The following is a 14,031-nucleotide window of genomic DNA, read 5'->3' as shown; positions in this document are numbered from 1 at the left end:
TTTGTATTTCATTGATTCCTTTTATGAAAAGATACCTGTGTTCATTGCTTGGCTGCTGAGAGTAGGGGTACAAATATCATTCTTCTACCTCAACCTAAGAAAGATTCTTGGCCAGGCATGGTGTCTCATGCCTGTAATCCCAGCACTTTGGGAGGCCGAGGCGGGTGGATCACCTGAGGTCAGGAGTTTGTGACCAGCCTCAACATGGAGAAACCCCGTCTCTACTAAAAATACAAAATTAGCCCGGTGTGGTGGTGCATGCCTGTAATCCTAGCTACTCGGGAGGCTGAGGCAGGAGATTCGCTTGAACCCGGAAGTGGAGGTTGCAGTGAGTCGAGATCGCGCAACTGTACTCCAGCCTGGGTGACAAAGCGAGACTCCATCTCAAAAAAAAAAAAAAAAAAAGTCAGGCCTGGTGGCATATGCTTGTATTAGTAGTTCCAGCTACTCAGGAGGCTGTGGTGGAAAGATCGCTTAAGCTCAGGATATCAAGCCTGCAGTGAGCCATGATTGCATCACTGCACTCCAGCCCGGGTGACAGAACAGGACCCTGTCTCAAAAAACAACAAAGAAAACTTCACCACAACATCATTTATATTATTAAATAATTACAGTCAGCTTAAGTATATCAGACATTAGAGGAATGGTAAATGAATTATGATCTACCAACTTGATACAAGTATTATGCAGCAACTTGAAAGTATGTTTATCAAGACTTTCATAATAAGGTTAAGTCATTATGTTATAATGTTAAGCAAAGAAAAGAAGGTTACAGAATTCTGTATTCAAAATGATTTCAACTGTGGGGAAAAATGCATATTAAAAACACTCAAAGGAATGTATAATACTTAGTGTGATTCTGGAATCTGATTTTTTTTTTTTTTTTTTGAGACGGAGTTTCGTTCTTGTTGTCCTGGCTGGAGTGCGTTGGTGCAATCTCGGCTCATCACAACCTCTGCCTCCCAGGTTCAAGTGATTCTCCTGCCTCAGCCTCCCGAGTAGCTGGGATTACAGGCATACACCACCACGCCCAGCTAATTTTGTATTTTTTAGTAGAGACAGGGTTTCTCCATGTTGATCAGGCTGGTCTCCAACTCCCAACCCTAGGGGATCCGCCCGCTTCGGCCTCCCAAAGTGCTAGGATTACAGGCGTGAGCCACCATGCCTGGCCGAGTCTGATTATTAATAAAACTGCATTTGGGCCGGGCGCAGTGGCTCACACCTGTAATCCCTGCACTTTGCTCACATGGGCAGATCACGAGGTCAGGAGTTCAAGACCAGCTTGGCCAATACAGTGAAACCCCATCTTTACTAAAAATACAAAAAAACTGACTGGCATGGTGGCGTGCGCCTGTAGTCCCATCTACTCAGGAGGCTGAGGTAGGAGAATTGCTTGAACCCAGGAGGTGGAGGTTGCAGTGAGCCAAGATCGCGCCACTGCACTCCATCCTGGGTAACAGAGTGAGACTCCGTCTCAAAAAAAAAAAAAAGAAAAAAAAAGAAAGCACAAAAAACTGCATTTGCGGTCGGGTGCCTTGGCTCACGCCTGTAATCCCAGCACTTTGGGAGGCCAAGGCAGGCAGATCACTTGAGGTGGGGAGTTCGAGATCAGCCTAGCCAACATGGTGAAACTCCATCTCTACTAAAAATACAATAATTAGCTGGGTGTGGTGGCTGGCACCTGTAATTTCAGCTACTCGGGAGGCTGAGGCTCGAGAATCACTTGAATCTGGGAGGCGGAGGTTGCAGTCAGCCAAGTTGGTGCCACTGCACTCCAGCCTGGGTGATAGAGTGAGACTCCGTCTCAAAAAAAAAAAAAAAACAAAAACTGCATTTGTATAATTACCTTGTTCTTTTCCAGAGTCAGATTGAGGCAGAACTGAATAAACATTGGCGGCGATTGTTAGAGGGGCTTTCTTACTACAAACCTCCCAGGTATGGCAGTTCCGGGTGTCAGGTTAAAGTAATTCTCCTAAGGAAGCTGACATGGATAAAACCATCCTTCTATGTGCTTTGATGATATTGTAGGGTTATGTATACCAGAGATAATACAATTTAGTTTACCAGTGGAAAACAGTAGGGTACATTCGTTTTTTTGTTGACTGAAAGAAAAGGAAATTCCTTCTAGAAATACAGTATTGTAGAATATAATTGTGACCTATGTGTGGGGATGAGAATTTATTAAACATTCAACCAATTTTCTAATATTTATTCAGAGTCCACAGTGTCTGTGTGAGTCCTAATTGGTGGGAGATAGCAGTGAAGGATGATACTAACAACTGACACTTGTGTAGTGTTAACTATGTAACAATTCATACTCTAAGCACCTGACTTATCAAAAGTTATTTAATCCCCACAACACCCCTTTGAGATAGTTACTACTTTTATTCTTTGGGTGAATATATAGATCTTTTTATTGGGTAGTGGAAAACATAGTAATAAAATATAAAGTAGTTGCAAATAAAGAGAATGCAGCTTGTAGGGCTGGGCTTATTTGATCTTGATTCCTAGTCCAGATCTCATTCTATTATGCGTTATAGTCTAAGTCACCCTCATTTCCCTTCTACTTTTGTACTGCTTTTGAATGTATTACTTCTTTACCTTCCATTTTCATTCTCTTAGGTTAACGATGAACTTTTCCTTGTTATTCATCTGTTAATTCTTCCCCTGTAATTACCTTGAAGTAAATCCCAGATACCTTGTTATTTTGTCTGCAAATACTTGACTATGTATCTAAAATACATGGACTTTTAAAAAAGATAATCTCTATATTATTACATTTAGGTACTCTTATCATTGTTTCCATTTTACCAATGGGGAAACTGAGGCACAAAGAGGTTAAGTAACTTGTCATGGTCACACAGCTAGTAAGTGATAGAACCAGGATTTGACCCTGGTGGTCTCATTCCAGTGTCTGTTCTTTTTTTTTTTTTGAGATGGGGTTTTGCTCTGTCACCCAGGCTGGAGTGCAGTGTCACATCTCAGCTTACTGCAACCTCCATCTCCCGGGTTCAAGTGATTCGCTTGCCTCGGCCTCCCGAGTGGCTGGGATTACAGGTGCCCGCCACCACGCCCAGCTAATTTTTGTATTTTTAGTAGAGATGGGGTTTCACCATGTTGGCGAGGCTGGCCTTGAACTCCTGATCTCAAGTGATCTGCTCACCTCGGCCTCCCAAAGTGCTGAGATTAAAGGCGTGAGCCGCCATACCCTGCCTATTGTTTTGTTTACTATCTTTTTTCTGTTCCAGGATCCAACCTAGTTGTCAAGTGCCTGTAGTCTCCTCTTAGCTGTGACAATGTCTTAGTCTTTTTTTTTTTTTTTTGAGATGGAGTCTCGCTCTGTGGCCCAGACTGGAGTGCAGTGGCACGATCTCGGCTCACTGCAAGCTCTGCCTCCCGGGTTCACGCCATTCTCCTGCCTCAGCCTCCCAAGTAGCTGGGACTACAGGCACCCGCTGTGACAATGTCTTAGTCTTTTTTTTTTTTTTTTTGAGATGGAGTCTCGCTCTGTGGCCCAGGCTGGAGTGCAGTGGCACGATCTCGGCTCACTGCAAGCTCTGCCTCCCGGGTTCACGCCATTCTCCTGCCTCAGCCTCCCGAGTAGCAGGGACTACAGGCGCCTGCCACCACGCCCGGCTAATTTTTTGTATTTTTGGTAGAGACAGGGTTTCACTGTGTTCGCCAGGATGGTCTCAATCTCCTGACCTCGTGATCCGCCCGCCTCGGCCTCCCAAAGTGCTGGGATTACAGGCGTGAGCCACCGCGGCCGGTGACAATGTCAACAATGTCTTAGTCTTACCTTGATTTTCATGACCTTGAACAAGTTTGAGGACTGGTTAGTTATTTTGTAGTATGCCCCCAATTTGGGTTTGTCTGATGTTTTCCTTATTATTAGACTGGGGTTGTGAGTTTTTGGGAAAAATACACAGAGGTGAGGTGCTCTTCTTTTTTTTTTTGAGATGGAGTTTCGCTCTTGTTGCCCATGCTCGCGTGCAGTGGCGTGATTTCAGCTCAGTGCAACCTCTGCCTCCTGGGTTCAAGCAATTCTGTCTCAGCCTCCCGAGTAGCTGGGACTACAGGTGCATGCCACCATGCCTGGCTAATTTTTGTATTTTTAGTAGAGACAGGGTTTCACCATATTGGTCAGGCTGGTCTTGAACTCCTGACCTCAGGTGATCTGCCCGCCTCAGCCTCCCAAAGTGCTGGGATTACAGGCGTGAGCCACCACTCCTGGCCAAGCTACCCTTCTTACCACATCATAGCAGAGAGTACATGCTGTCCACATGAAATCACTGGTAATGTTAATCTTGGTCACTCAGTTGAGGAGGCATTTGCCAAGTTTCTCCTCTGTGAAGTTACTTTTTTCTCTTTTCCTATTTTATTTTTTGGAAGTGAGTACTAAATATAGCCATGTCCAGCTAATTTTTTTCATTTTTGGCGGAGATGAGGGTCTCACTTCGTTGTCTAGGCTGGTCTCAAACTCCTGGCCTCAAGCTACACTCCTGCCTTCGCCTCCCAAAGTGCTGGGATTACAGGCATGAGCCATTGTTCTGGCCCCTCCCTATCCTATTTATTTATTCATTAGTTTATATCAGTATAGACTCAAATATATTTATTTTATTTATCTTATACTTTGTTTATACCTTGTTTCAGCTTTGGCTATTGGGCATTCTTTTAGGTTGGCCTCTGTCCTTTGGGTGTGTCCTTCCTTTTTTCTTTTTTTTCCTATTACGTCATCTCCTACCGAAAGGACTTTGGTTTCTTAAGCCCTTTTGTACTTCGTTTCACTATAAGATGCTTCAAGATTTTCTTGTATTTTCCTTGCCCTGAGTCTAGAATCAACCAATTCTCCAAGGAATCCTGTTATTAGAGAATGGTATTATAAAGCAGGATCTGGGTGCTGCATGTGCCTCCTGCTGTTGGAGTGTTATAAATTCTAGGCCTTCTCAGTGGACAGAGCTATTACAGATAATGTATTAATATATGTATGTATGCCACAGACCTGGTTTTAAATTCTAGCAACTGTTTATGAGCTGTGGGATTTTTGGTAAGTTATTTACCCTTTCTAAGTGCTGGCAATTCCATTTGTAAAAGGAGAATAGTAATATTTGCCTTTTAGGGCAGTAGTAAGGGTCAAAAATAATGTAACTTAATGTGTTTACAAATAACATTGTTATAACTGTAATTTAACCACTTTTTGTTTTGTTTTGTTTTGTTACTTAGGCATAACCAGTTCTGTGTTATGAAGTTTGTAGAGGTGAATGGGTGTGTGTGTGTGTGTGTGCGCGTGTGTGTGTTTGTGTGTGTGTTTATTTTATAGGCATCTGAAGGGCAGAAAATAGTCTGTAGGAAAAATATTTAAAAATATTTTTATTTTAAACCCAGTGGGCTATTGAGAATGAAGAAATGATTCACTGTTCTTTTCGTAGTCCAAGTTCAGCTGAAAAAGTGAAAGCTAATAAAGATGTAGCTTCACCATTGAAGGAACTGGGTTTAAGAATCAGCAAGTTTTTGGTGAGTAAAAATTAGCACTCGCTCAATTTATTACTTGCAGTGTGGATGTGTGTGGTTATATTGCTAGTGATAGTGAAAATTCAGTTTCTTTTTGTTTTGGGGATTAAATTGTTTTATAAATACCCAGATTGCAACTCTTCTCCCTAAAAGTTACAAGTCAAAGTTGCCTGATCCATTCACTGCATATCATAGGGTTTTCTTCACCAGACATGTGGTGGTCTTTAAGGTGTGACTAAGTTTGTCATTTCGGAAGCTCACATCATGCCTACTGCTGTATTAATGTGCTTAGTGAATAAGCATCGTTGTTTCTGGCATGTACATTTAATTGTAATAAAAATTGTATGTCAGTGACTGGCTCTTGTCTTCTATTAGAGTCAGAATTGTTATGTTTTATGAATCTTTGAGAAGCATTTTTGTTTATTCAAGTCCTGTGTTCATTGTAGAAGACAAATCTTTAAATTCTCTGCATCCTGTGTGCGATTTCTGAGCTGTTCCTTACTTAAAATCTCTGTGTTTCAGGGTCTTGATGAAGAACAGAGTGTGCAGTTACTCCAGTGTTACCTGCAAGAGGACTACAGGGGTACTCGGGACTCAGTAAAGGTTTGTGGTTTATGTCAGCTCCTTTCTTCTGCCTTTATCCTTTTTCCCTGTTGGTTTTAGATAATGTAGGATTTTGGCACCAATTCTTTTATCGGTGGTAGGTGATCAGGTACCGTCATCTTCAGGAAAGACCTACTAAAGGCTTTAAAAAAAACATGACCTGGGTGCAATGGCTTGTGCCTGTACTCCCAGCTTCTTGGGAGGCTGAGGCAGGAGGATCACTTGAGTCCAGGAGTTTGAGGCTGCAGTGAACTGTGATCGCACTACTGCACTCCAGCCTAGGCAAAAGAGTGAGACCCTATCTCTTTAAAAAGTAAAGAATATATATGCATATAAGCTGAGATCTGTCTTCATACTTGGAGGAGTGGAGAGGTCAAAGACTGACATGTCAATCATGGAATCTTGGGCTATTAGAGGTGATAAGGATTTGGTAGAGTTTCTTTTTTTTTTGAGATGGAGTCTCGCTCTGTCGCCCAGGCTGGAGTGCAATGGCGTGATCTTGGCTCACTGCAAGCTCTGTCTCCCGGGTTCACGCCATTCTCCTGCCTCAGCCTCCCAAGTAGCTGGGACTATAGGCGCCTGCCACCACGCCCGGCTAATTTTTTGTATTTTTAGTAGAGACAGGATTTCACCGTGTTAGCCAGGATGGTCTCGATCTCCTGACCTCGTGATCCCCCCGCCTCGGCCTCCCAAAGTACTTGGATTACAGGCGTGAGCCACCGCGCCCGGCCAGGATTTGGTAGAATTTCTAGCCTGCCCAGCCCCTCATTTTACATAAGAGGATTGAGGCCAGAGGAGAAGGGGAGGGATTTGAGCACAGGTTTGGGTACATTTGGGTAAAAAGTAAGGTGGAAAGTATATGTAGAAACAAATGTGCAATTATAATCTTGAAGGATGAAGTGAAGGTATCTATCTTTTTTTATTACTTGAGTTTTGCCTAAAAGATGGCCTCTTAACTGCTCTGTTTTTCTTTTCAGACAGTACTGCAAGATGAGAGGCAGAGCCAGGCCTTAATCCTGAAGGTCAGTAGTAGTCACCATTTCTATTCTTTGATGTAAAATTGAGTGACAGCTTCTTGACCTCATTTTCCTGAGATTGCTGGCTTTTGACTCTTTGTTGGGTAAGCATGGAGGTCTTTATGAAGAAGCATATTAACTCATTTGTGAAAAGATGCTTTTATCCACTGGACCCAGTAGAGAAGTTTCTCCCAAGGAGATTCTTCAGCTACTGGTGGTGAGAACAAGTTCATGGATATTTTTTCTTTAAGTGTAAGTCCAACAGGATTAATTTGTATTTCTTTATTTCTTTATTCTTCAGTCCCTTTCCAGCAACCTTCTCACTTAGGATCTCGTGTTAAAATGTAATTTGTGACTTCTGAAGAAGTTTCCTATTTTATATTTAGTGAGAATAAGTACATTAGTTACAAGCAATTAGGACCTATATCAGTGGAATTTGTTTTTATGTGTTTGGCCTGCCAGTTGATAGCATTGTGTGCTAAATGAATGCTCTGAGAAATCATGCTAGAAAACATTTTTGGAAACTTATGTATATTGTTAAATAATTAATTCCTTTCATCCTGTATATTCTGGTTTATGAATGTCTTTTGCTTTATTTTGGCCTAATTCAGTATGTTTGCATTTCTGTGATTCCTCATTTATATAAATTGAACTTTTCCATCCACATCTTTAAGTGAAATTATCACTAAATTTAAACTTGAGTTTCCTGTGTGCAAAGGTGAGTAACTGATTTTGAATTTTGGGTTCCTCAGATTGCAGATTATTATTATGAAGAAAGAACCTGTATTCTTCGTTGTGTCTTACACCTTCTCACTTACTTCCAAGATGAAAGACACCCCTATAGGGTAAGCTTGTTTAGTCCTCTTGCTTCTCTTTATACTGTATCATCTTAATAATTTTATTAATGTTTATTTGAATATTTACCTTTTATTCTAGGTATAATTTACTCTTTTCATTTTTTAAAGGTTGAATATGCAGACTGTGTTGATAAATTGGAGAAGGAACTAGTTTCAAAATACAGACAGCAATTCGAAGAGCTTTATAAAACTGAAGCACCAACTTGGGAGACACATGGAAATCTCATGGTATGTGGTTACTGTGCTCTCCTGTAACTTTTTTTTTTTTAAGATGGAGTTTCCCTCTGTCACCCAGGCTGGAGTGCAGTGGCATGATCTCGGCTCACTGCAACCTCCATCTCCTGGTTTTAAGCAATTCTCCTACCTCAGCGGATTACAGGCACCCGTCGCCACGCCCAGCCAATTTTTGCATTTTTAGTAGAGACAGGGTTTCTCCATGTTGGTCAGGCTGGTCTAGAACTCCCGACCTCAGGTGATCTGCCTGCCTTGGCCTCCCAAAGCGCTGGGATTACAGGCATGAGCCACCATGCCCGGCCTAGGACATACCATACTCTTTTTTTTTTTTTTTTTTTGGACGGCATTTTACTCTTGTTGCCCAGGCTGGAGTGCAATGGCATGATCTTGGCTCACCACAATCTCCACCTCCTGGGTCAAGCAGTTCTCCTGCCTCAGCCTCCCGAGTAGGTGGGATTAAAGGCATGCGCCACCACGCCCAGCTAATTTTGTATTTTGAGTAGAGATGGGGTTTCTCCATGTTGATCAGGCTGGTCTGGAACTCTTGACCTCAGGTGATCTGCCTGCCTCAACCCATCAAAGTGCTGGGATTACGGTGGTGAGCCATTGCACCCGACCGACACACCATACTCTTTTTTTTTTTTTTGAGACGGAGTCTCGCTCTGTCGCCCAGGCTGGAGTGCAGTGGCACGATCTCGGCTCTCTGCAAGCTCCACCTCTTGGGTTCACGCCGTTCTCCTGCCTCAGTCTCCCAAGTAGCTGGGACTACAGGCACCCACCACCACGCCCAATTAATTTTTTTGTATTTTTAGTAGAGACGCGGTTTCACTGTGTTAGCCAGGATGGTGTTGATCTCCTGACCTCGTGACCCACCCACCTCTGCCTCCCAAAGTGCTGGGATTACAGGTGTGAGCCACTGTGCCTGGCACACCATATTCTTGAGTATAAAAACTTACACCGGGCTGGGCACGGAGGTTGTGGTGAGCCAAGATCACACCACTTGCACCCCAACCTGGGCCACAGAGCGAGACTCTGTCTCAAAAAAAATTCATATGCAAAATAAGAATAGCCGGCTGGGCTCAAGCGGTCCTCCCGCCTCAGCCTCTCAAAGTGCTGGGATTATAGGTGTGAGCCATTATTCGCAACTAAATTGATATACTTTTTAATGGGAAGCATTTTGACAATATCTAAAAATTTACAAAGTACATATTTCTTGATTCAGCAGTTTTTTGTTTAATTATGATTTTTAAAATTGTGATAAAATAGACATAGCATAAAATTTACCATTTTAACTATTTTTAAGTAACTGTGACTATACTTTTACTTTTTCTGGAATTACATATAAATAGAACCACACAATATGTAGAATTTTCTGTTTGGCTTCTTTCAGTTAATGTCATGTTTTTGAGATTCATCCATGTTATATCATGTACTAGTACTTCATTCTTATTTATGGTTGAGTAGTAAACATTCCATTGTGTGGATATACCATATTTTGTTTATCCATTTCTCAGTTGATAGCCAGCCATTTGTCATTTTTGTTTTTTGACTATTAGGAATAATGTGCTATGAACATTAGCATATGGTTTTTTTGACATAAGTTTTCATTTATCCTGGGTAAATAAATACCTGAGAGTGAGATTGCTGAGTCGTAAATGTAAATTTTTTTTTTTTTTTTTTTGAGACGGAGTCTCGCTCTGTCGCCCAGGCTGGAGTTCAGTGGCGCGATTTCGACTCACTGCAACCTCTGCCTCCTGAGTTCAAGCGATTGTCCTGCCTCAGCCTCCTGAGTAGCTGGGATTACAGGCACGCATCACCACACTTGGCTAATTTTTGTATTTTTAATACTGGGATTACAGGCATGAGCCACCATGCCCAGCCGTAAATGGAAATTTTTATAAAGAATTGATAAATTGTTTATCCATAGTGGCTATACCATTTTGCATTCCCACTAGAAATGTATGAGAATTCTTTTTGTTTGACATTGTCACCAACACTTGGTATGGCTGTTAATTTTAAACATCCTAAATAAGTATATAGTAATATCTCATTGTGGTTTGTTTGTTTTGAGATAGGGTCTTGTTATTTTGCCCAAACTGGCCTTGAACTCCTGGATTCAAGTGATCCTTCTGCTTGGCCTCTTGAGTAGGCTGGGATTACAGGCATATGCCACCATGCCTGTCTTATTGTGGGTTTTTTTTTTATTTTTGAGACGGAGTCTCACACTGTCGCCCAGGGTGGAGTGCAGTGGCACGATCTTGGCTCACTGCAACCTCTGCCTCCTGAGTTCAAGCGATTCTCCTGCCTCAGCCTCCTGAGTAGCTGGGACTACAGGCATGCCACCACGTCCGGCTAATTTTTTGTATTTTTAGTAGAGACAGGGTTTCACCGTGTTAGCCAGGATGGTCTCAATCTCCTGACCTTGTGATCCACCCGCCTAGGCCTCCCAAAGTGCTGGGATTACTGGTGTGAGTCACCGCACCTGGTCTCACCGTGGTTTTAATTTGCATTTCCCTGATGACTAGTGATGTTGAACATCTTTTCACGTGCTTATTTACTTACACCTTCTTCAGTCAAGTGTCTGTTCACATTTTTATCCCATTGTTTTTTGTGGATGTTTGTCTTATCAAATTGTCAGAGTTCTTTATATACAGTATTGTAAATATAAGCTATTTACCAGATAGATGTTTTACAACTTTTTTCTTCCACCTAGTGGCTTGTCTTTTACCACCTTAATTCTTTTTTTTTTTTTTTTTTTTTTTTTGAGACAAGGTCTCGGTTTGTCACTCAGACTGGAATCCAGTGGTGGGAACATGGCTCACTGCAGCCTCGACCTCCCTGACTCAAGTGACCCTCCTGTCACAGCCCCACAAGTAGCTGGGACTACAAGCGGGTACCACCATACCTGGCTAATTTTTGTATTTTTTTTTTTTTTTTGTAGAGATGGTTTTGCCATGTTGCCCAGGCTGGTCTTAAGCTCCTGAGCTCAAATGATTTATCTGCCTTGGCGCCTCCCAAAGTGCTGGGATGACAGGCATGAGCCACTGCTCCTAGACTGTATCTTTCCAAGAGCCAACATTTTAATTTTAATTTTTTTTTTTTTTTTTGAGACGCTCTCACTCAGTCACCCAGGCTGGAGTGCAGTGGCACGATCTTGGCTAAGTGTAATCTCTGCCTCCCGGGTTCAAGGGATTCTCCTGCCTCCAGCCTCCCGAGTAGCTGGGATTACAGGCATGTGCCACCACGCCTTCCTAATTTGTGTTATTTTTAGTAGAGATGGGGTTTTGCCATGTTGGCCAGGCTAGTCTCACTCCTGACCTCAGGTCATCCACCCGTCTCGGCCTCCCAGAGTGCTAGGATTACAGGCATGAGCCTCCTCACCCGGCCAAAATTTTAAGTTTTGATAAATGTTTTTGTCAGTTTTGTCTATTATGGCTCCTGCCTTTTGGAGCTTGTCCTTAAATGTTTGATAGAATTTACCAGTGAAGCCATCTGGGTCTGGAGTTTTCTTTGTGGGAAGGTTTTTAATTCTTTTATTTATTGATTAAAATTTTTTTTATCTCTTTCTAAAATTTTCATCAAGTTTCTAACAAAGTTTTAAATACTGAATTGTTTTCCTTGATTGATACAAAGCTATTCAAGTTTCCTGTTTCTATTTGGGACAGTTTTGGTAATTTGTATCTTTTAAGGAATTTGTTCATTTCATTTCACTGGTGAAATGTATTTACATAAGGCTGTTCATATTATTTTCTTATGCTTTTACTCTCTTTAGAGTCTAGTGCTGTGCTCTTACTCATTTCTGATAATGGTAGTTTTTGTCTTCAATTTTCTTTATTAAAAAAATTTTTTTTTTGAGACAGAGTCTCACTCTATAGCCTAAACTGGAGTGCAGTGGCGCATTCTTGACTCACTGCAACATCCACCTCTAGGGCTCAAGTGATTCTTGTGCCTCAGCATCCCAAGTAGATGGGAGTACAGGTGTGCACTATTAAGCTCAGCTAATTTTTTGTATTTTAGTAGAGACAGGGTTTCACCATGTTGCCCAGGGTGGTCTCGAACTCCTGAGCTCAGGTGATCCGGCCCCCTCAGCCTCCCAAAGTGCTGGGATTATAGACGTGAGCCACCACGTCTGGCCAGTTTTCTTTATTGTAATGTCTGTTTTATATTTAATTCATTTCTGTTGTGTATTTTTTTTTTTTAATTTTCACTCTTGTTGCCCAGGCTGGTGTGCAATGGTGTGATCTTGGCTCACTGCAATCTCTGCCTCCTGGGTTCAAATGATTCTCCTGCCTCAGCCTCCCAAGTAGCTGGGATTACAGGCGCCCACCACCATGCCCAGCTTTTTTTGTATTTTTAGTAGAGATGGCGTCTCACCATGTTGGCCAGGCTGGTCTCGAACTCCTGACCTCATGATCTGCCTGCCTCGGCCTCCTAAAGTGCTGAGATTACAGGCGTGAGCCACCGCGCCCGGACTCTCTCTCTTTTTTTAAAATTGATTTCTGCCTCCGTGTGTGTGTGTGTGTGTATGTGTGTGTGTGTGTGTGTGCACGTGTGCATGTGTGTGCGCGCGCCCAGCCTTGTTCTTTATTTTTTATATATGTATATATTTTTTCTCCCTTTTTAAATGGATTTCTGTCTCTGTCTGTCTCTGTGTGTGTGTGTGTGTGTGTGTGTTTGTGTGTGTGTATGTGTTAGAAGTCTCACTGTCACGCAGAGTGAGACTCTCTGGATTTAATGTCCAAATATTGGATGTTTTTCGTAAATATCTGGGTTTTTTTTTTTTTTTTTGAGACAGGTTCTTTCTCTGTTGCCCAGGCTGGAGTTTAGTGGCACAATCACGGCTCACTGCAGCCTTGACCTCCTGGGCTCAGGTTATCCTCCTACCTCAGCCTCCCAACTAGCTAGGACTACAAGATGCTGCAGGTTTTGCCATGTTGCCCAGGCTAGTCTTGGACTCCCGGGCTGAAGGGATCTGACCACCTTGGCCTCCCAAAGTGCTGGGATTACAGGTGTGAAGTACTATAGCAGACGAAACATCTTACTGTTCTCAATGTTCTTATTTGATTCTGTTATCAGAGAACACATTCTTTGTCATTTTAGTCTTCTAAAATTTACTATCTCATGTTTTATGGCCTACCTTATGATCTTTGTTGGTGATTGTACCTGTACACCTGGAAAGAATGTCTAGTTGTTTTTTCAGTTGAATAGTATGAGTTTATTAGCAAGGGATTGGTAGTAACCTAAATGCTCATCCATCCAAGTGAGCAGGTAAAATCAATGATGGCATTTATGTGCAGTGGAATACTATGTAGTGTTAAAAATATTGAGTGTATTGGTTGAATAATCTATGGCATATCCACATAATGAATTATTATGGAAATAAAAGGATTAAAAATAGGGAGGGTTTTTTTGTGTGTGTGTGTGACAGAGTCTCACTGTGTCACCCAGGCTGGGGTACAGGGGCATGATCGTAGCCTACTGCAGCCTCAACCTCCCCAGCTCAAGTGACTCTCCTGCCTTAGGCTCCAGTGTAGCTGGGACTACAGGCATGCACCTCTATGCCTGGCTCATTTTTAAAAACTTTTTCTAGAGATGGAGTCTCACTGTGTTTCCCAGACTAGTCTTGAACTCCAGGCCTCAAACAGTCCTCCCACTTTGGCCTCCCTAAGTATTCAAGTATTAGGCTTATAGACGTGAGCCACCCTGCTAGTCCAGAAAATTTTTACTATACCTTTATAGGAGATAATTTTTAAGATACATTGTTGCAGCTGGGTGTATGGTGGCTCAGGCCTGTAATCCCACCACTTTGT

General features: G+C 42.3%; 1 protein-coding gene across 4 annotated transcripts in view; it reads left to right on the top strand.

Moving 5' to 3' along the window:
• The window catches only part of NUP188 (nucleoporin 188), a 57,217-nt gene that overhangs the window by 3,232 nt on the left and 39,954 nt on the right, over positions 1-14,031 (top strand). For all 4 annotated transcript variants that reach the window (XM_024345915.2, XM_009457459.4, XM_520414.8 and 1 more), the window contains exons 3-8: positions 1,862-1,935; positions 5,430-5,514; positions 6,034-6,114; positions 7,092-7,136; positions 7,883-7,975; positions 8,096-8,215. In XM_024345915.2, the coding sequence (XP_024201683.2) occupies positions 1,862-1,935; positions 5,430-5,514; positions 6,034-6,114; positions 7,092-7,136; positions 7,883-7,975; positions 8,096-8,215 (498 nt within the window). The remainder of the gene's footprint in view (positions 1-1,861; positions 1,936-5,429; positions 5,515-6,033; positions 6,115-7,091; positions 7,137-7,882; positions 7,976-8,095; positions 8,216-14,031) is intronic.

This window comes from Pan troglodytes, chromosome 11, assembly GCF_028858775.2.
Source record: "Pan troglodytes isolate AG18354 chromosome 11, NHGRI_mPanTro3-v2.0_pri, whole genome shotgun sequence".
Lineage (NCBI taxonomy): Eukaryota > Metazoa > Chordata > Mammalia > Primates > Hominidae > Pan > Pan troglodytes.
This window is presented reverse-complemented; position numbering and strand designations above follow the sequence as displayed.